General features: G+C 42.5%; 1 protein-coding gene across 1 annotated transcript in view; it reads left to right on the top strand.

The window, feature by feature from the left end:
- Window positions 1-20,768, top strand: part of CPLX1 (complexin 1) — a 44,673-nt gene extending 23,905 nt beyond the window's left edge. The window contains exon 3 of the mRNA XM_086480102.1: window positions 20,571-20,768. Coding sequence (XP_086336228.1) covers window positions 20,571-20,768 — 198 coding nt within the window. The remainder of the gene's footprint in view (window positions 1-20,570) is intronic.
- Window positions 20,769-21,935: the final 1,167 nt, after the last annotated feature.

Genomic DNA, 21,935 nt, shown 5'->3' with positions numbered 1-21,935 from the left:
CTATGTTATGATTTTAATCCTCAGTGAAGAAAGGTGTTGCTAGAGGAGTGCCAGGGCTGGGGAGAACTTGGGACACTGAGATAGTGCTGTGGAAACTAGAAGATACTGGCTGGAGGACAAAGTCACTGTAACTTTCTAGATACTACATACCAGAAAAATACTATAGGGATGAGATACTTACACAGCATTGTTCTCTATCCTTCTGCACTTGACTCTGCCAGCTGTGGGCCTCCACACACTCTGCCCAAGGCTCCTTTCTCATCCACTGTTGACCCCCTACCTGCTGTTTCCCCATCTCTGCTGCAAGAAACATACAGTGTTCAATTTCAGAGATGGTTCCAACACACAACTACTGGCATCTTTTCTTCAGACTGTCATAAAATGATGCCTGATGAAACCTCATTCTTGTAGCAAAATCTTAATTCTCCCCAGAACCTGAAAATGTTCACCAGAACTCTGGCTGGACAATGAGATTTAAATACCCTGCAACCATTCAAAGCTTAAGACACACTAGCTCCCTTCAAAGAGTCAGTCTTGGAGGACCTCAGATTATAGAAGAGTAGCAATGGCAGACCAGCATCCGAAGAAAAGAGCTGCTGGGAGATGACCCTACTGCACTGTGGCTCAGGATGTGCAGAATAAAACAGCCAAAGCTTGTTCCCTGATCTTTTCCCTGCAGGGCCTCTCCAGCTTAGCAGCATCACTGAAAAAGGTCCACAGGTCTCTGAGGAAACAGGGATAGTTAGTGAGCTGGGGCATCAGGCTTGACATCTCAAGAACTCATCTATTCCTGCTGCACATTCCGCAGCTGAAATGATAATTTTGTGCATGATCTCTCAACTGAGGAGCAGGTAGTGAGTATTATCATCCTGACTGGGAAGCCATTAACTCTGTGGAAGGTCTTTCATATTAGTCAGGGGAGACATATCTTCCTTTTCCCAAAGAGAGGAAGAACAAGACCTAGTGAATCTGATCTTTGGTTCCTCAAAGGGATAGGCCCCACATTGAAAAAGAGCTAAGATCTGGCATGCAACAAAAAGTCTTGTTGTAAGAAAATGAGAATTGCAGGAAGACTATCCTGGAACTATATCTAAATTGAATCCATGTGTGAGTAAGCCAAGAAGTATATTCAGTCAGCACTAGCTTAAGGTATTTTGGCCTTCATTTTAAAAGCCGCTTTTTCTCTGTGCTAGCTGTTAACTGTGAAATGATAGTGTGTGACATAATATACATTGCAACTAGTTGGAACATGCTGCGGTGGATCACACAGCTATTGCCAGCTTTCGTTAGGAAAACACAAGTGTATTCCCAGTCTGTTTCTATTGCTGGAGAAGGAATTGATTACGCCTAAGGGAAGGGAGGTTGAGAGAGAGAAAGAGGAAGAAAAAGGAAGAGGAACTTTGCTGCTTTCTGATTTTAGTGAATAAGTCAGAATAAGAGCAGGTAATTAGTTATCTATTGAAAAAAAAATTAAAGAACTTCACAATGGGCATCCACAGATTTCAGAGTGAGAGGGAAATTAATTCAGCTGAGGAGGGAGCCCTGGGAATATTTGCTGTCATTTTAAGGATAATCATGTTCATGAAGTGGATTTGCCTTATAAAACTTTATCTATGAAACTGTTCATTGTCTCCGCCAGAGCTGGTAGTCAATTCTTCCTCAGTACTCAATAAGGAGAAATGCATACCTCAGAGGATGATGTCCTAGGTGGCTGCCTTAGGACACGATGTATTGCTGTTGACTGACTAGAAGAGCTCAGAACAGATGCTTAACTTGTAGCTATCAAATTGAGCAAGGTGCTTATCGGGAGCCTCTGCTTCTTTTACCAGATTCAGTGCCAAGCTTTTGTGGGTGGGAGTGCCCGAAATGGGAGAATATCTTGCTAAATAATTGGCTTAGTTCCTCTTAATCATGGCCATAAACTAACTACCAGTTTGCAGTCCATGTCTCTCTCTGGAGATGGAACTGGCTGTGTCCAGCATAGGGCAGCCCCTGACCTCACAAAGGCCACCCCTGTAGACTCCTGCTGCCAGCACCTGGACATGTAAAGCCAATACAGTGTGGCTTCCCAGGCTTTGTCGTTTGTGCTGTAGAAGTGTCCTGCATTTTTAAAGCATGGTGCAGAGGGGAATTGCTCTGGAGTTTTTGCTTTTTGTTTTGAATATACTTTCCAGATGATATCCCACTTTGCCCTGTGGCTTTTCCTGCTGGGATATCATGTCACTGAAACAAAGCAGCTTCCTGCTTCCTACATTCTTCATTGTATGCAACACTGCTGTCCCTCCTCCGGCACAAGCCGGAACCTTCTCTTGGGAGCCCCACACCTACTCTGATAAAGGTGGGACAAGTTAGCACCCCAAAAAAGTCATTTTCCAAACACAAGCCTGAACAGCCAGGCAAGTAACATTTCCACACAGCATTACTGAATAATAACACAGTGTTCTCTGGCTTGCTGTGCTGCACTGGGAAGCAAGTGTGTGATGGAATATTGATTGGTAATCTAGAGAGCAAGCAGGTGCTTTTAGAGCTGGCTACAATCATGTTGTCATTGAGTTGTTCTGTCTTCAGACAATCAGAGACTGTGTATCTCTAAGGCTCCCTCTTTTTTCTTCTGACACAGCTGTAGGAGGGGCTGATTTCTTTCTGGGGAGATGACCGAGTCAAACAAGAGCAGGAGCTGCGGCTGAGGAACCTGCCACACTGGGAAAGTGACAGGCATGCTGCTACCAGCAAGGATGCTCAGAATGTATGAATATATAAATAAGAGGGAAATTTCGTATCAGCAAGAAAATGCACACCATGTTTCCCACTCTCCTTGAAAGAACTCAAGAATTAGAGGCTTGTGCTCAGCTTAAAAATCTGCACACAAGTCTTTTGTCAACATGCAAACTTCCTATCCTCCCACACTCTACAAGCCCCTTTGGCAGAAAGATGGGGAATTCCCACCTTCAAAACGCATCAGGTCAAGAGCAACTAGTGCCAGAACTCAGAACATATACCTCAGCATCTGATCAGCAAGATCTGAAAGATAATCACTTGCTTGTCCTGCCCTGGTTCTACATTGGGCTGAATTGGTTCCTGGCTTCACTGTTTTACACATAAAGCGCCCTTTCTTTCTAGTCCTTCTCAGAGGCAACAATATTCCTTCTGCCAGTATCAGTTTCTTTTCTGCTCACTGCGTTTGTGCTAGGTTCTTCTATGTGTACTCGCATGATAGTCATTTTTGAAGTAGTCTACTATTATTAAAAGCAACACTTCTACTCACACTGTCCTTTGTGGCAGCAAACACTGAGATCTGAAAGGGGTTTTCTCCTTGCTTCTTAGCAAAAGCTATTACCTGAAAAAATACTAGGTTTTAGCAATTTGCATAACTAAGGCCTTTACTGAAGTGCTGAGGCTTTGGCCAAAAAAACCCCATGACCTGGCTGACCCAAAAGCTCGTGTGTGTTTTGGTGAAGTTATTCTTCGTTGTTCTTCTTAATCATTCATTTTACATTTGAAGAATAACTTTGATTAATAACCTGAGGAGATGGAAATCTCTGAAATGATTGCATTTCCACTGGTTCGTGGCTCTGTTAGACATGCACAGATGTTTCATGAAGGAAGAATTATGGGAAGGTACTAAATAGTGGTTTGGGCCACAGAAAAGCATGATCAGGTGAGCCTGTTTTTGATGTGTGCGGTCACATGCATGTGCAGGCTCAATTACTATTGTTTTTTCACGTCATCTAAGGCTCTGTTTCAGTGTGATTGTAAGGTCTCTCTCTTACCTCCACTCCACCCCACCCCACCCCCACCCCAAGTACTGGAAGTCTCATTAATGGTGTCAAAGTGCTCAGACAATATAAAAAAAGAGAGCCAGCCTTCATTTGCCTAGCTTGAGGAGGATAACATGAGCGTGGCTGGGTATCACTTATCCCATAAGTGAGTACTTAGAGATGCTGTTCTTTGAAATAGACGCAACAAAAAACCAACATGCCACTGCAAAAGATCTCATTCATTTCTGCGTCAGAAAAAAGTACCCAATCAGATCAAGAGAGTGAAAGAAAATGGGCTTGTCCTGACTCGCTACCTGGAGGATGAATGCCTCCACCCAGCAAGCGGTTGACATTTGAGCTGTTCCATTCACTCCCATCTGAATTGCTGTGAGGTTCTGCATATACTGAAAGGGCAAAAAAACCTGAAGGTCACAACCAAGAGCTCAAGAACCTTTGAAAAGGATTATAGTGACTGTTCTCCCTTGAAAAAGCTTCTTTCCTTATCTTAGTAAATAGAAGCTGGTAGGAATGAGGTGAAACTCCTTTGTCTTGTAGCCATAAAACAAAGGCATGCCTATGGGAAATGTGTAGTAGAGTCAGCAAGCTCTTCTATACAAGGTTTGTCTCTCCCTTTAGCTGTACAGCTCTTAGCTTGAGGTGGTTGTGAGCTTCATGGATGCCCCTGCTCACATGTCACAGGCAATGCTAAACATCTGTTCTCTGACCATGGCCAGTCAGTAGAAAGGATGAGAAAAGGTCGACAGCTGATTCCAGCTGGAAGAAATGTGAAACATGCACCTCAGCTCTAGTGTGGATTTTGAGCTATCAGCCCACGATTACAGAATCACAGAATGGTAGGAGTTGGAAGGGACCTCTGGAGATCATCTAGTCCAACTCCCCCACCAAAGCAGGTTAGCCTAGAGGAGGTCATACAGGAACGCATCCAGATGGGTTTTGAATGTCTCCAGAGAAGGAGATGCCACAATGTCTCTGGGCAGCCTGTTCCAGTGCTCTGCAACCCTCAGAGTAAAGAATTTCCTCCTCATGTTCAAGCGGAACTTCCTGTGCTCAAGCTTCTGCCCGTTGCCCCTTGTCCTGTCACCGGGCCTGACTGAAAAGAGCCTGACCCCATCCTCTTGACACCCGTCCTTTAGATATTTATAAGTGTTGATAAGGTCCCCCTCTCAGTCTTCTCTTCTGCAGGCTAAAGAGCCCCAGGTCTCAGCCTTTCTTCATATGAGAGATGCTCCAGCCCCCTAATCATCTTCATAGCCCTCCACTGGACTCTCTCCAGTAGCTCCCTGTCTCTCTTGAACTGGGGGGACCAAAACTGGGCACAATACTCTAGGTGTGGCCTTACCAGGGCAGAGTGGGAGGCTCACCCCCCTTGACCTGCTGGCCACACTCTTCTTAATGCACCCCAGGATGCCATTGGCCTTCTTGGCCACAGGGGCACGTTGCTGGCTCATAATCATCCCGTTATCCACGAAAACTCTCAGGTCTCTCTCTGCAGAGCTGCTCTCCAGCAGGTCAACCCCCAACCTGTACTGGTGCACAGGGTTATTCTTCCCTAACTGCAGAATGCTACACTTGCACTTATTGAACCTCATTAGGTTCCTCTCTGCCCAACTCTCCAGCCTTCCACTGTACCTGCCACTCCTCCCAGCATCGTATCATCAGCAAATTTGCTGAGGTTACACTCTACCCCTTCATCTAGGTCATTGATGAATATATTGAATAGGAAAGGCCCTAATACTGACCCCTGGGGAACACTGCTGGCTACAAGCCTCCAGCTGGAGTCAGCACCCCTGATCATAACCCTCTGAGCTCTCTCCTTCAGCCAGTTCTCAACCCACCTCACTGTCCACTCATCTAACCCACACCTCCTAAGCTTACCTATGAGGATGTGATGGGAGACAGTGTCAAAGGCCTTACTAAGGTCAAGGTAGACCACATCCACTGCCTTCCCTTTGCAGACTGTTGCAGTGATGGGAGCTTTATTATGCAGTGGCTGTTCACAGGAGACAGCAGTTCTCCAAATTTGTAATAGCTGACTTTGCAGCACTATAGACCTGTGCGGGTCCCTCTAGCACTGTAACACCATTAATACTATTCAGTTGGATTGTTAAGATGCACCAGATATTCTCCCTTACCAACTTTCATTCACTGCAAATATGACTTCCACAGACTCTTGGGGAGCAAGAAAACTACCCTGAATTAGAAATGGGAGAGGCTGATGTTTGAGATCAAAAAGGGCTTGAGAAAGATGAGTGACTTGCCCTTCCTTTTGTAATGTCCCTGTGAAGGGCTACAGCATGTGAATAAATACTAATACTTTTCTTACTTGCTCTTTTTGGGTGTCAGAAGTGTTGTTCCCATTTTTAAAGCATTTTGATGTCAGACTTCTCTCTGTTGCTGTCAAACAGGATTGAGAAGTACTTTTTGTGCTTCAGAGGGAAATGTATGTCAAAGGTTTGAAACTAATTGATGAAATACCTTTGATTTTACTGAGTTTAGCCTCTGAGCTTGTGGCACTGCCTTGATTTCCACAGATATACTGTCAGAGTGAGTGTGCTGATTAGATCCTAGCCACAATGGGGTATGGCAGGATTTATTCCACACAGAAGAATCCCCAAGGGGTTGATGACAAAAAATAAATTGTTTCACAGCAAGGACTAAAGATAATCACCTAAATAATCTTTCCTAAGCTCTTACTATTGCAGAATTACATTGTCTTGTGCTGTCAGCAAAGTCAGCCTTGAAAACATTGGTGTAGTTACTGAAGGAAAAAAAATCTTAGTGAAAAGTTTGAGGGAGCTTAATGTTCTGTCAAAGCATCCTATCAATCCAGAGGAGTTACCGAGAACAGAATAACCTTATGAGGATGGCATGGAAACAGCTTGTTATATTTCAGTGTGGCATCATTACAAGCAATGACTGTGTTTCAGAGCAGGCTTTGTCACTGCAGCCCCTTTGGAAGGGTAAATCTTACTTAAGTTCTCTGTCCACCAGGAAGAAATGCATCCTCTCCTGTACAGGTCACACAGAAAGCTGGGGAAAAAAATGCAGAGACATACCTAAATGTCACTCTAGGGAACTATTTTACTTCCATGTTAGTCCCCAGGATTCTCAGCAGTGGTGATATGAGTGCCCCTTTTATATCTGGGACTGTTAGTTAGCTCTCTTCTAACATTTTGAAATTTTTTTTTTTTTTTTTTTTTGCTTGTGTAACAATTAAGCTATGTTTATGATCTGTTGTCTTTGTTTAGAAAGAATTTCATCTTTTTCATTTCCCTCAAATTTGCTATCTAATAGAAGAGCACAGTTGAATGCAACTGTCCCTCACAGTGCTGAAGTACAGTAGGGAACATAAATTTATCTGGAGCATAGCTTTCAATCGTGTAAAACTTCCAGTCATCTAAATTCTGTCTTGATCTGCCTTGGTGAGCTTTGTTACCTGACACCTTTCTTTGCTGGTGACACACTCCTGCATATTTAAGAGCACTTTTTAGTGTGCCACAAAATGCCAAGGACAACCTAAAGTTCATAAGAGCAAGAGCTGACACATGCACAGAGAAATGAATGCAACGTGCCAGAAACAAAACTGACACTCAGAAATTGGGGTTTTTTAAATCTACTTTTAGTGACCTCTCAGAGATTTGCAAAGAGCTTAGATGCAGAGCGCTCACAGAGTTTATCTACTAAGATTTGAACTTTAAATGAATCAGCCATTTAGGGTTCAGCCTCTGAATTTCAGTTGACTTCAACCTCCAGTCTGCCAAAGTGCTTGTGATCAATAAGGCAATGAAATGATGAACCCTAGCAAGCCCAAACCTACCAGTGCAAGATGACAATAATTTCTAAGCTTCATGAACAGTCAGTGAGTTCTCTGTCCACCTGGAGAGGACAAACAATATTTCTTTTAGCAGTTATCTGCATCTTCACCATGCTTTGCACCATAAGACATAGCTGACGACTCATCCTGCAATGAACCACTCCTCATCATTGGAACACTTTTATTAGGTTCTTGTAGAAGCACAAGCCCAGACCTACACTGACTGGACTAGAGCTTTCAAAATGAGATTAAATAATGCAAAAATAAAGATTGGGGAAAAAAAAAAAAAAAAAAAAGGGTGAAAAAAGAGCTTTTCAAATCTGGTAAACAGAGGCTATGGAAAATTAATAGTTATTTCTAATCTACATTACTGCAGTATCCTGGAGAATTAATTTTACCAGCCTTGTATTAAAAGGAAGACTTGCATCTGGCAAAGCAAAAAATTGCAGGAGGCAGGAAGAGGGAGGAGCAACTTATACTCCGTGTTCTGATCTTGCAAAGTGCACACGTAAACACAGATATATCCTATAGATTTATTTATGCTGTCAGATACATAGCCGTGACATAAATTCTTCTAAACTTATACAAGTGACTGCATTTGTGCATTACCAGGGTGCCTGCCATTGGCTTTTGGAAAGCTTTTCTTGTAAAAAAGTAAACGCAGACATTGGAAACACAAGAAATCATATCCTACTTTGGCTAGGAGAACACCTGCTCTGCATCATTGGAAAATGCCTGTGTTCTCATGTGCACCTTCCTAGTGATCATGGAGCAAAACTAAATTTTCACTGTAACATTTAAGCAATTAAACTGTAATTGTTAGTTGAATATGTAAATTTTCTTATCCTGTCTCGGCTGCTTTGATGAAGAGTATTGATCCAAATTTTCTTAACTGAAGCCACAAGGCAGGGTCTGGGGGAGAGATTTTCCAAAGGACCTAACAGGCTTAAGAGTACAGTGTGTAGCAGTACTTATCCTGGATCCTGTGGTTAAGAGTCAGTATGGTGATTTCAGTCAAACCTTCAGGTACCTAAAATCAGTATTTTGGAACCTCTGATCCTATGCTCTTCTTTATGAGTCAGATATTCTCTGCTTACTCTGGAGATTTCTTCTCTGATTACAAGCCATCTTTGCTATTGCGCAGTAATTTTAATTACCTTCACTCCTGAAACTTTCTAAATCTCATTCCATCTCACTAAGGCTGACCATTATGCAGTAAAAGCATTGTTTTAACGTGGATGCTGCAGACACAAGAGGAAGCAAATTAACATGTTTGCAAACACAGAGAAAAATAAAACGTTTTCTGCTGAGTATTCTGAAAAAATCATGATACGTGATACCTATACCTGATCTTTCACATGGAGTCTTGCTTCCCAAAGAGGAGTAAATTTGTTCACAAATTGTAGTTCACAGCACCTGAATGTAGTAATAAGAAAGAAGCATTTTGACTGGAACAACGTAACATAGTCCAGGGTGTTGAGCAGTGAGCAGAATGACCAGTTTGCTTCAGCATAGATTCAGCATCTATAGCAGATCAAGCCAAAACATGTTTCCCATTTCTCTCTTTTAACCATGTGTGTCTGGTCCCACCTCCACTGAGACCAATGAAAAGATTCCCCTTAATCTGAGCTTGCAGCAAATTCTCAGTGTCTTCTGCGACCAGGAAACAGATGCAGCTCTGTTTTTCACTTACAGAAACAGCAAGCATTAGACAGATGTGATGTTGCTTCCAATCAAGGTAAAGTAGCAAGGCTTGTTGAGTACCCAGCTGGTGGCAATGTGTGTTCTTATAGGAATGTGTTACATTCCTGCAGCTAATCAGAATGGGAAACAGGTGTGTGGTCCTCAAGCAGCAATGTTGCCATGGGGTAGAAGGAAGTGACTGTCAGATTCTACCAGTGTCACCAGAAGAAGATGCTGATAGGAGGCAGATGAAGATCAGATGAGACCTTTGAAATCCCTATCTGCTTCTGATTTGTCCTTGTGGTGCAAGCGGAAAACTGCAGGCCACTGTATACCTGCTGTGGGAACCCCCCGAGAGAAACAGGGGGTGAGACTGAAATGCATACTGAAAGACCTGGACTAAGACAGGTGGTGAATGAAGAGCTGCTGAGATTTTGACAGAGCTGAAAGCCTGAGCTAGCAGAGAGCAGCAAGGCATGTGCAGCCACAGGGAACTTGTGGGGAGATGGAGCCTAGGATGACATAAAGGACTCAAAGGACAGAAGCCATGTTTACAAATAACCTCTGCAGGAAAGCTAACTGAAAACTCTGATGGCCCCCAAGGAGATGACATGGGCAGGTCTGTTCAAGAAGAGATGAGACATGAAGCAGAAACTGCTCATATATCCATGGCTCTGCCTTTCTGTAGTTTTATTCTACTCCTTCCTCTCTGTCTGCCACCTCTCTCCTGAGTTGTGCTCCTGTTTGGCTCACACACAATTGAACAATGTAGTTTAGAACTGCCGTTTTCAGACTTTGTGGTGTTCTTTTCCCTTATTAATCAGCCCTCTCCTACTAACACAGTGACAGGGTCCTGGTCAGCAGAGCTATGCAGCAGCATGTGGTGACAAGAACACTCAGACACACACACACACACACACACACACACACACTTCCCCAAGGAGTGTCAGGGACTGAGACACCCAGCATTCCCTCTCTTACCTTTCATTTTCTACTGCAGTGGGAAAGTTGCATTGTTCCCCATGCAGCAAGCTGTGATTCTTTGTTTGTTACTCCTCACAAAGCACAGAGATTATCCAGGGTCAGCATGGCTGAGCTGTCTGAGGCAGTCTGGGTAATTCTACCCAGAGCTTAAATGAATAAATTGAAGGACAAAGATAGCATCCTCCTTTTAAATGTGTTAAAAGGCTTCCTCAGAAGTTTTCTGGGGCCTATTCCTCTCCCCTTCTCCACAGCAACTACTTGGACATCAAGCCAGGGATAATTGAACTGATCAGAAAGAGAAGTAGACCAACAAAAGCAAACAAACAAACAACAAAGAGCCGAAGTTCACATACAAATGAAATCAAGAGGTCTCTAATGTTGAGGTGGAAGAAGAGCCAGTTCACATAGCTGGGCCAGATCCACATCAAAGCAGACTGTGTGTGCTGAGAAGAGTACTCAGGGCTCTGGGTTTCAGACAACACTGTCATTTCCTGTAGGAAAACCCTTCTCTCACTCTGCAACATCTGCAGCTTGGGGGTTTGGAGGGAATAGGCATAGGGGAAGAAAAATACGCTGTTTCCATTGCCATGTAAACATACAGCAGCACTTTCACCACAGGAGGATCTGTAAGCAATAATGTAGCATCAGTAAAAAGACAAAACCAGACCACAGTCTGTCACAATGGCAGATAATTTCCTAAGCCTCTGACTGAAAACTGCCTCATTTCACCTGAAACTTAAAGCCAAAGATATGTTTGGCAGCCTGTCCACTCAGAGAAAGACCAAATGAATCGTGGGAAAAGCCTTCAGGCTTGTATAAATGAAATATGCAAGGAGACTTTTTCTGTACTCCAGACTCTCACAGGTGTGGAGCTAAAGGTCAGAGCTAAACCCTACCTATTTTTCTCAACTTGTTTCGGTCCTGACAGAAGGTTCTATGAAGTAATGATGGAAAGATCTTAATTGGGCTGGTGTTCCCTCTGGTAATGGAAGAGAAAAAAATACCTTAGCACACATAAAAAATGCATAACACAAATAATAAATGAAGTCCCAAATGGACAAATGTCCCAAAAGGAGAAATGAAAGATAAATCTTTTTGCAGTAGCTGTGTCCTTCCAGTTTTCCAGATTTTTTTCTTTTAAAAAGGCATTTCAGAAGGAATCAAGTTATACATGATGATGCATTAAGAGTAAGGATGTGACCTGTCAGAGTCCTTTCCAGGACTTTCACTGAAACAGTTTCTCAAAGTTGCAAATATATGTAATTTATTAAGGTGACAGATATAACAAGTACAGAATTGCTGTTGATAAATACACTTACTGCAATAGCACTAATATACTGTAATGCTGGCCAAGTTTTCTCGGGTATTCTTCACCAGGGGCGAAGGTGCAATTCTTATCAAGAAGGCGTCCCTATCTTGGGTGGAGGAAGAGGAGCACAGCCCGTCGACCATCTCTTCTAGATCTTCAGTCCCTTTCTCCCAGTTTTTACTGCTTATTCTCCTACCTTTTTATTCTCCAATTCTTTGTTTCCCCTCCCATGGGTTACCTATAGCATGATTTAGGTGGAGAGTTGAGTAACATAGTCATATGTGTATAGCATAATCTTTATAATTCTAATTAACATAAGCAGAGGTGTTAACTGTAATATTCATTTTCTAGGTAATTAAGCAAAGATTTCACTCTGGGCATCATAGCCTTCAGAGTTTTGTGCTGAAACAGTTTTTCTGCTTAGCCAAAACAGAGCTGTCTTGCTGCTGCAAGGCTCACAAAGGTCTTGGCTGTTGTCTCACCTTGCAAAGTTTGTAGAAGGGAGAACCAGATACCAGCATTCTTATCCTTTTGCTGTTTTTTACCAGATGAGCAAGTTGCTCAGTTCTCATCTTTGCTCTATCCAGGGCATGATAAACATGTTTCTTTACTTTGATTGCGTCAAACCTTACAAGCCTAGCATTTCTGCACATTATCCAACCCGTGACTGTAGTCACTCAACACGAATCATGCTTGTAAAGAGTCAGTCTTGGGAGTATCCCTTATATGTAGCCCTTTGCCTCATTGCACAGATACGCTTCCAACTCTGTCCAACCAGATGCCAGATGAATCAGTATCTGGGATAACATGGATCTAATACAAGACAACAATGTTTCCAACACAAAACATAGTGATCACAGTGATTACTATCAGTATAAGTTGTAATAGACTTTGTAGCCATCCTGTTAATGAAAACCCTAAACCATGCAAATTTTGTTCAGCCATCCATTCTCCATACTGCAACTAAGATCTCAAGTTGCTTTTGCTACACGCTTCATACGGTTCAATTGTTCATTAAGATCTCTAGTTACATTTGGTATGTGGATACAACAAGTATCATTTGTCAGACTCAAATATCCATACACACTGTTTTCGCAATAGTAAGTCCAACATCAGCCCATTCTGTAAGGCCATCTTCAAGGTTGCCTGTAATTGTACATTTAACTCCTTCAGTCCAAAATGAGTTGCGTTAGCCAATGCTTCAATCTGTCCAGTGAGGTTATACAGCATTTTTCGATTTTGGAATGCTGTCAGCTGGGGTGTAAAAATTGATTCTAGAGCCCATCCTACCACAGTTCCCATAGTCAGGTGTTGGCCTGAGTCTTCCAAGTCCCTTTTGATACATCCTGATAAGGTTGGTACAAGAGGTTGTTTCTTTCAGAGGGGGCAAAGTGTCAATAGTCCCAGAGCGAGTTGGCATCATGACTTCCCACTGGTAAGTCAGTAGACCAGGTTCCATCACTGCTAACCCACACACTATGTCTTAAGCAGGGTATGCTGACTTCTGAACAACTTAAGTTAGACCGCGTGCCATTGTTGGTCAAATAAGACTAAGTGCCATTGATTGGGGTGGTATAGTTACAACAAGTACAACCCAGTCGGAGGGCTCAGGCTATTGGGCCCAATATCTGAATTTCAGCTTCACTGCTAAGGGTAAGATCACAATCAGAATCTTCCACTGGTTCATCATTGTCATCATCATACCAGATGTCCCCATCCCCTATCTCGGGATCAGCACAGTGTATTAATTTGAGAATTTGTTTAGCTGAGACCAAGGATGCCATCTGGCTTAATAAGATATCTAATTTTACCTTCAGTTGTTTCTTTCACTTCTGGGATGAGGCCAGTAGCATTTTAAGTTTCCTGTTTTCTGTTTTTAGGTTTTGTTTTTCAGTCGTGAGGGTATCTACCAATGTTCCAAATTTCTCTCAGGTTTCTATTTCAAAGGTCAATGATGTTTTCAATACTTCCTTCTCTGACTTCAAAAGAGCATATTCTACATATGCCATTTTTGGGGGGAAGGGGACATTTTGAGTATTTTAATTGTAAAGAGTAGTTGAGTTCCAGAGCAGGTGAGAGTTCTTCATGGTTTGAGCCCACCCAGCCAGCAACAAAGCACCATGCAGCCGCTCACTCACCCCTAACCCCTCCTTGGTGGGATGGGGAGGAGAAAATACTACCAAAAGGCTCGAGGGTCGAGACAAAGGACAGGGAGGGCTCACTCATCAGTTATAGTCATGGGCAAAAGACAGACTCCACTTGGGGAAAACAACATCAATTTAATTTAAACACTACCAGCACCAAGGATAATAAGAAATACAACCAGGTCTTAAAAAACACCTCCCCCCCCTCCTCCCTTCTTCCTGGGCTCAGCTTTGCTACCTCCTCCCCTGCTGCAGCGCAGGGGGGCAGGAAACGGGGGTTTCAGTCAGTTCATCACAAGTTTTCTCTGCTGCTCCTTTCTTCTCAGGGAAGGGGGCCCTCACAGTCCTCCCCTGCTCCAGCATGCATCCCTCCCACGAGCTACAGTCCTCCCAGTGATGGACTGCTCCAGCAGTGGGCTTTCTCAGAGTCTCAGCCTTCTTCAGGCGCAGTCACCTGCTCTAGCATGGGGTCCTCCACGGGCTGCAGGCAAACATCTGGGCCACGTTGATCTCCATGCTCTGCAGGGGATCAGCCCACCATTTCACCACGGGCCGCAGAAGAATCTCTGCTCCGGCACACCTCCCCCTCTCCTTCCTCACTGACCTGTGTGTCCATACGGTTGTTTCTCTCACATCCCCCTCCTCTCCTCCACTCACAAAAACTCACAAATAAAACCTCACAAAGATGTTTGTCTAACATGTTTTCCCCTCTTAAATAGGGTTATTCACAGAGGTGCTGATTGGCTTGGCCTTGGCCAGAGGCAGGTCTGAATTTGAGCCAGAGGAGCTTCTATAAGCCTCTTACAGGAGTCACCTCTGTAGCCCCCTACCCCACTACCAAAGCCAGACACAAATCCAAGCCAAGTCTCTAAGAAAAAGACTGGTTCAGGTCAAGTTAACCCTTAAGGTGGAAGAGTGAGCAAGTTACCCTCTTAGTGTCTTTTCTAACCATATACTTTCAAGTCTGGCTGATAATTTTGTTCTTTTTTTATTGTGTTGTGGGTTGTAATGTGAATGAAATTTAATAGACAGGGCTGTGTAAGAAAACACAAGGTCTTCTTTAGTTTGTATATGAAGAAAGCTAAGGAACAAGCATTGAAATCTCTCAGCAGCTTTTAAAAGCTCAGCTGGTAAATAAAATAGTAATTCCAGAGTTTTCCACAGTGAATACAACCAGCCATGAACAATTCCTAGCACCATGGATGGTGCACTGCTGTGTTGCGGGGTTCTTGTATGCATACCTCCAGATTTCAATCACCCAGATGCAGCCATAGTGGAAGAGACTTAGTTGACAGCTGCCACTAGCCAGGAAAAGTGCTGGCCAGACAGGGCCACCTAAGACATGCTGTTCAATTACAAAATTCCTGCTATCCAGAATGTTTGTCTTAGCAAAGCATTACAACATTTACTTGCATCCCACTGCGTGCTGTAAGCTTTGCACACGCACCCTAAGTCAGCTGAACCTTGTGTTAGTCAAACTTGTGAACATGTCAAGCTAGCCAAGTCCTTTCTCTGCTCCAAGGACTGAAACATAACTTTGTTTATCTTCTTTACATTCCCAGAAGCTGACACTGCAACTCTGGGCTGCCTGACAGGTGTGTAGTACCAAAAGCAGCAGTCCTCATTCCCTATTTATCCAGGTATTAGGAGGGAAGAAAAGTGTGGAGTGAAAGGAAAGTCTTAATATAAGCAAAATTTTAAAAAAGCATCTTAGTGTCTTGGCATGAAATCTTTTGGATGAAGACAACAAATAATTTAAAAAATATAATAAAAATCATTCTGGTGCTCTGGCTTTCCTGAGGATAGGAAATATTGCATTATTTTATATTGTAATATATTTTATAGATATTATTGGAGCTGGGTCTCTTTAGCTTGGAGAAGAGGAGACTGAGGGGTGACTTCATTAATGTTTATAAATACGTAAAGGGTGAGTTTCAGGAAGATGGAGCTGGGCTTTTCTCGGTGATGTCCAGTGACAGGACAAGGGGCAGCGGGTGCAAGCTGGAGCATAGGGGGTTCCATGTGAACACAAGGAAAAACTTTCTCACTGTGAAGGTGACAGAGCACTGGAACAGGCTGCCCTGAGAGGTTGTGGAGTCTCCTTCTCTGGAGATGTTCAAAACCTGCCTGGACGCATTCCTGTGTGATGTACTCTAGGTGGTCCTGCTCTGGCAGGGGGGTTGGACTAGATGATCTTTCAAGGTCCCTTCCAACCCCTAACATTCTGTGATTCTGTGAAAGTATCCAGTGATGACAGAAGCTGTGACTATACAAAGTATATATATAATGATATTTAATGATTTACAGAGACTGTAAAATATGATAGTTCAACCATGGCAATAGCAGATACAATCATGTGAAAAACTATAAACTTGGCGAGTTAACTAGAATAGTCTTAGCAGCATACAGTCATGGTAAATATTAGAAATAATAATGTTATGGTTATTCTGTTATGGTTAACCCAACCCGCTAATGTCAGCAAGACGATTCTGTTTGTCTTTCAAATCCCCATGCAGAGTATGTGAGTCCCAGGGGCAACCTGCCTGGCATTTCAATGGGAAAGATGTTCATCTCAGCAGCAGTTTATTCTCAGACTCCAGGATCCTCTGCACTGATAATCTTCTGCTGGTCCCACCATGCAGTCTTTGAGTTGTCTTTGTATCCCCCACAAATCTCCTTCTGTATTTCCTTAGCTTCTCCAGATAAATGAGGTGTTGCTTCTAGGGAATCAGTTCTAAAACTGATCCAAAGATAACCACTCAATTGCACCTTCATTGCAGCGGTCTTCCTGGAGAGTCAGTTCCACAACTGACCCAGAGATAAGCAGTTACTTCTGCAAGTGTCTTAACTGTGATGTTACTGCTTTATTCATTCTGTGGCCCAGATATTTGCTGGATAGATGTGTTCATTTTTCATAAGCAATGGTTAGCTTGTCATAAGAAATGGTAACTATTATTTGTGGTGGGTTGACATTTTAGCTGTAGGTCCACCTTGGCTCAACAGTCCCCTTGTTCCTTGCTTGACACCCTTACTGCCATTAGAGTGAGATCGAATTTCCAGCATGTTTCTAGTTCATGCACTTACTTTGGCTTCCTGTGGAAAGCATAAGGAATAGGGAAGGAAAGAAATGGGGAGGAAGTAGATGGCAGTTGTTAGTCTGGTCTTTTCCTGACATGCAGTCAGCGAGTATGGGGTAAACCAAGTGCCATGGTATTTTTTCCCTATTCTTTCCACCTGATAACTGAGGACTCCAGCCTGCCAGTATTTCACTAACATATGACCCAGTGAAAACAATCCTCATGCCACAGCATAGGAATGACTTTAGGAGCAGCAAGATGGTTCACATACTTAAAATGTCTCAATATCTTGCTGGGTTAGGTCCATAATTCTACATTATTAACTATATGTGGCATGAGTGAAGGCCAAGCTGGTAATGATACAAATACAGGCTCTGGTACTAAATTTTGTTGGGTTGGATCTTGAAAAAAATAAGTTGTTCTTATTTTTTGAATTTTTTGAAGATAATACAGTATTTCCTATCCTCAGGAAAGCCAGAGCACCAGAATGATTTTTATTATATTTTTAAAAATTATTTGTTGTCTTTACCTAAAAGGTTTCTTGTGAAGACACTAAGATGCTTTTTTAAAATTTTGCTTATATTAAGACTTTTCTTTCTATAATTTGATTTCCTCTAGCACAATTTCAAACCTGAAAAATGCCATTTTATTCACCTATGAATCACAACAGCATTACATTTTGATTAATGTAAAGCATTACAAAATACCACTAGTTTAAATTATAATACTGAATTCTCAAAACTGATTCTTATAAAAATTGCTTTTGATACAATGTCATCTTTCTCCGGAAGAAGAATACTTTTGTCCAAAATAATTAGTATTTGAATGTTACATATGTAATAGGGAAATGGCTTGTATCTACATGTTGTAGCATCACTATGGGTGGGAACCAAGAAAAATTAATTTCTGACTTGGCATTTGTGCCAGTAAGCTGGAACAATAGAATCTGTTTTTTCCTTAGTGCCCTTCTATAGGGAAAAATCTTTCCAAGCCCCATTCTGCAGCTGCCCCATAAGACTGGCCATATCTTTCAAGAGCTAAGGTCTGTCTAGCACTGTGCAATTCTCTAAGGGCAATAAGTAGAGGCTTCCTATGGAAACGTGTCAGAACAGACTGACAAGTACAGTGCTAATTCCTTCACGTAACCTTTGAGACTCCCTCTGTCCTAGCACACAGTAGTGCTTGAGTGGTTGGTTTTGATTCACAGTTTCCTAGGGCCTGGATGTTTGTTCAACAAGTTCATGAGCTAAAGGATCAACCCACCATGAGCTGATACTTGTTTTGAGATGGAGGATTTGAAAGCATGCCGACGACCTGTGTGTTAGTATGATTTGTGTTGTCTCCACTACTGCTCTTCTCCTCTAGCTAGCAAAGGAAGGTAAAGTCTGTAGATAAATTACACTGGGAATCAGCTAGAGACATCTAGCTGTGACTTGAGAGGGACAGTGAGTATCAGCCAGCCATACAGATGGTCCACAGCCTAGCAGTGTATGTCATTTCCCCTGCAATGGTTGCTGGTCCTGTGTTGGATCTTTTTTGTGGTGTTCAGCCCTGTAACTACAAGTTGATCAAATGCTTCATTTGGCTCAGATGTGAATGGAAACATCATTTGTCTTGAACATCTCTCCCATGAAATCTGGAGTGACTGGCATCCACTAGGTGTAAAAGTCGTAAGACAAAGGGTCTTAATCAACATTTTGGCTTGAAAGAATCGATTTAGAGAACTAAGGGGGTTTGAAGTTACTGGTTTCAACCTTGCAGGCTGTCAATCTAAATCTTAATGATGATGGAGAAGGGAAACAAAAATACTGCCTTTGCTCAGAAATGTTTAGGATTTCAAAGAGCTCTTTGAAATCAGAAAGTCGTGACAGCAGCAATGCATTTTTGCTTTACAGTTTGGTCTATTCTTAATGGAAAAGATGGAGAGAGAAAATCATGAAAAGAGCATCTACTTCATGTCCATTCAGCAGTACCATACTATTGATACTATAAAATACTGAGGACTTTGTACCAACATAATTCTTTGATGTCTTTGAAATCACATCTGATTTTCCTTTCATGGTTCTTTTCAAGCTTATTCATGCAAAATGTTTTGCTGACCTTTGCATGGGTTTAAGTTAGCTACATTGTGGTTCTGATGTGCCTTTCGTCTTCTTCACAAAGGTCAAATGCCTCCTTAATGTAGCTACAGTGAAATAATTATAAGAGGTCACTGGTGGCAGAGGAGCTGATAGGGCAGGAGCAGGCTGGTGTGAGCAGCCGTAAAGGCAGATAGTTAGAAGGTGAAATGACTGAGCAAAAGAATGTTCCTGCCAGCCTGGGAGCTGTGAGCCTGAGGACCAGAAGCATCCTTGAAACCTGTGGCTGGCCTCTTTGAAACACAGCTGGGCAGCAAGAAATGGGACACCTCCTGAGATTGTATTGATGATCACAAAACCAAGAAAGTTTAACCTCCATTTATGTCAAATAAAATGGAAACAATCTGGGAAATTTAAATTGGTCCAAATAAACAGCAGGTCTCTGAGCAATCTGATCTAGTCAAAGGTGTCCTTGCTCATTGCAGGGCAGTTAGACTAGAAGAACATTAAAGGTCCCTTCCAACACAAACTGTTCTATGACTCTATGATTCTCTAATAGAAAGGGTAGCTTGCAGGTGTACTTGTTGCTGTAGATTTGCATGTGACCGTTTGAGTTGATTTTTTTTTTTTATCATGTATCATCATAATCTCCAAAATGTCTGTGGAAACACTATGGAAAACCTGAGAATTACTGAAATGTATGAAGGCTGAGGAGTGATGAGAGTTAGTGGTGCAGAGATTGTTTTCCTTGGACATGCGTTCAAACTAACAGTTGCAAAGAGAGTCCTAGTCATTGTGGGAGCTGAGATACTACAGCACTTCTCTCCCTAGTCTGATTCACTCATGCATATCTTTATTCGCCTACTAGCTCTAGCAATTTGAATATGAAATCATAAAATGAGATTCTGGTTACTCATATAAAGTCTTAGTGGTGTGCCTTTAATTCTTAATGGGAGTAGCAAATTTCAGGTATGCATTCTACTTGAAGGCTTAAGGATATTTCTCTTCAGACAGTATGAGTCATCTTTACCCCCAGAAGTGCAGAGTTCATTGTGCAAATACACTCGTAGTTTCTCATGAAGGTTTATTTTCGCTAAGAGGTCTTCCAGTCCCACTTATACCAAGAGAACAGTGATGAGGTTGTGTAGGGTATCTCCTACATGAGCACGTCTAAAACTGTCATTTTCACTGCAGTCTGTCTGTCTGTCTTGTCCTGTTTGCTTTCTTTTGTTGATAATTATATTTTTCCTGATGCTTTGCCACATCTATAAACCTTTAATATAAAATGCTGCAGGTGATAGAATTTCAAAATCATTGTGGATGATGGACTTGAGCATCAGGCTTGTCAACAGAAAAGAGGAGGATCAACACCAGTAGAATACCACCCCAAAAATTTACTAACACAGACCTTGTATTATCTTTACTAGGCCCACATCTGTATAGTCCCAAATTCTGTCCCGTGCTTGGTTCTGAGTGGTCTGAGCATCTGACCATCTTCTCTTGTGAGAGCTGTCCATCCACTGAGCTGTACTTGGGGAGGAGTTGTTAGGATGGATAATTTGAATGTCTGCGTAAAAGAGCAAAAGCAGAATATTAACAGTGTTGTTCATACTGCAGAATATAAGGCACCATGAGTGATGGCTGGCTTCATCATTCATCCTGTTCAGTGGGTGACTGACAATGTATTATTTCTTCCCTGCAGTATGGGATAAAGAAGAAGGAAGAAAAGGAAGCAGAGGCACAGGCCGCACTGGAAGCTATCGCTGAAGGGAGTCTGACACGCCCAAAGAAGGCAATCCCTCCTGGCTGTGAGGATGAGGAGGAGGAGGAAGAAGAGAGCATTCTAGACACAGTCATCAAATACCTACCAGGGCCCCTGCAGGACATGTTCAAGAAGTAATAGATGCAGACTGTTAGACGGACATAAACAGTACTGCAAAGGATTTCTCTTCTGCCCAATGGGGATTTACAATCTTTCCATCCATGACACAGCCTGCACACCCCCCCCCCCCCCCCCCCCCTTCTGCCCTGTACTGCTCGCTAGGAGTCCCTTTGCTTCCCATTCTCTTCTGACTGCCTCTTTCCCTTCCCTCCCAAGACTTATCCATTCCTTTTTTGTACATAGTCACAGTAGATGCCTCTTAATGGATGTAAAGATTAAAAAGCTGCAGACTACACAACTTTTATTATAAGCCATAGTACTATGTATGTTGAATAAGGCAACTGTACATTAAGCATAGAAAAGGAACAACCTCATGTGCATTTCCATCCAAAGCAGGAAGAAGTGTTCACTAAGTGTGAATAGTGGCCTCTTTACTTTTCTTTAATTCTCTTTTTTATTGTTATTGATAATAATTATTAGTCATTATTATTAATGTTCTTGTTGATTGGCTCATACTAGCCATTTGTTGTTGAGCATGTCTGCCCTTTGAAGGGATATCTCAGTTCTCCCATGGAAGCAGAGCTTTTCTGTTTTAATTCCATAATGAGCATAGCTATGAGATCATTTGGAAGGTAAATCATGTGTAAATTACACAGCTGACATCACTCTGAACTGTGGAAGTAGTGAGTCATCTGCCCTCATATGCTGGTAGAAAGAAGTTAAATGCCTCAGAATCTAAGCAAGAGTCATGTTACTTTGGGAATTAGCTGTACACAACTTGAAAGAGCAGATTTGATCAGACAGTTACCATACAGAGAGCTGAAACCACAGGAGAGTACATGATGCTCTGGTAAAGGACCTCCCCAACCCCTTTGAAGGCAATGACCAAGCACATAGGCTGCTCTGATTAACTAACCTTTCTCCTGCCCAATGCCATATTCAACTGTCCCATTCACAGCAGTGCTTGCAGGATAGGCATTTGGTTTCCAGTATATATTGCAGCTGTGTCGTGCCTACCCCTTCCTGCAGTGTGGGGGAGAGTGTGGTGGCCTGAATGTTAGCCGTGGCCCTGGAGATCCAGAAATCTTGAGTATGCCTGCTATGCATTGTGCTAAATTACTCCCTGGGGAGGTTGCTTGCTTTTCTGCCTCGCTCAGCTTCTCCAGCTGTAAAATGTAGGTTTCA

Source organism: Leptosomus discolor, chromosome Z (genome assembly GCF_034619465.1).
Source record: "Leptosomus discolor isolate bLepDis1 chromosome Z, bLepDis1.hap2, whole genome shotgun sequence".
Lineage (NCBI taxonomy): Eukaryota > Metazoa > Chordata > Aves > Leptosomiformes > Leptosomidae > Leptosomus > Leptosomus discolor.
Note: the sequence above shows the minus strand (reverse complement) of the source record. Positions and strands in the feature narration are given on the sequence as shown.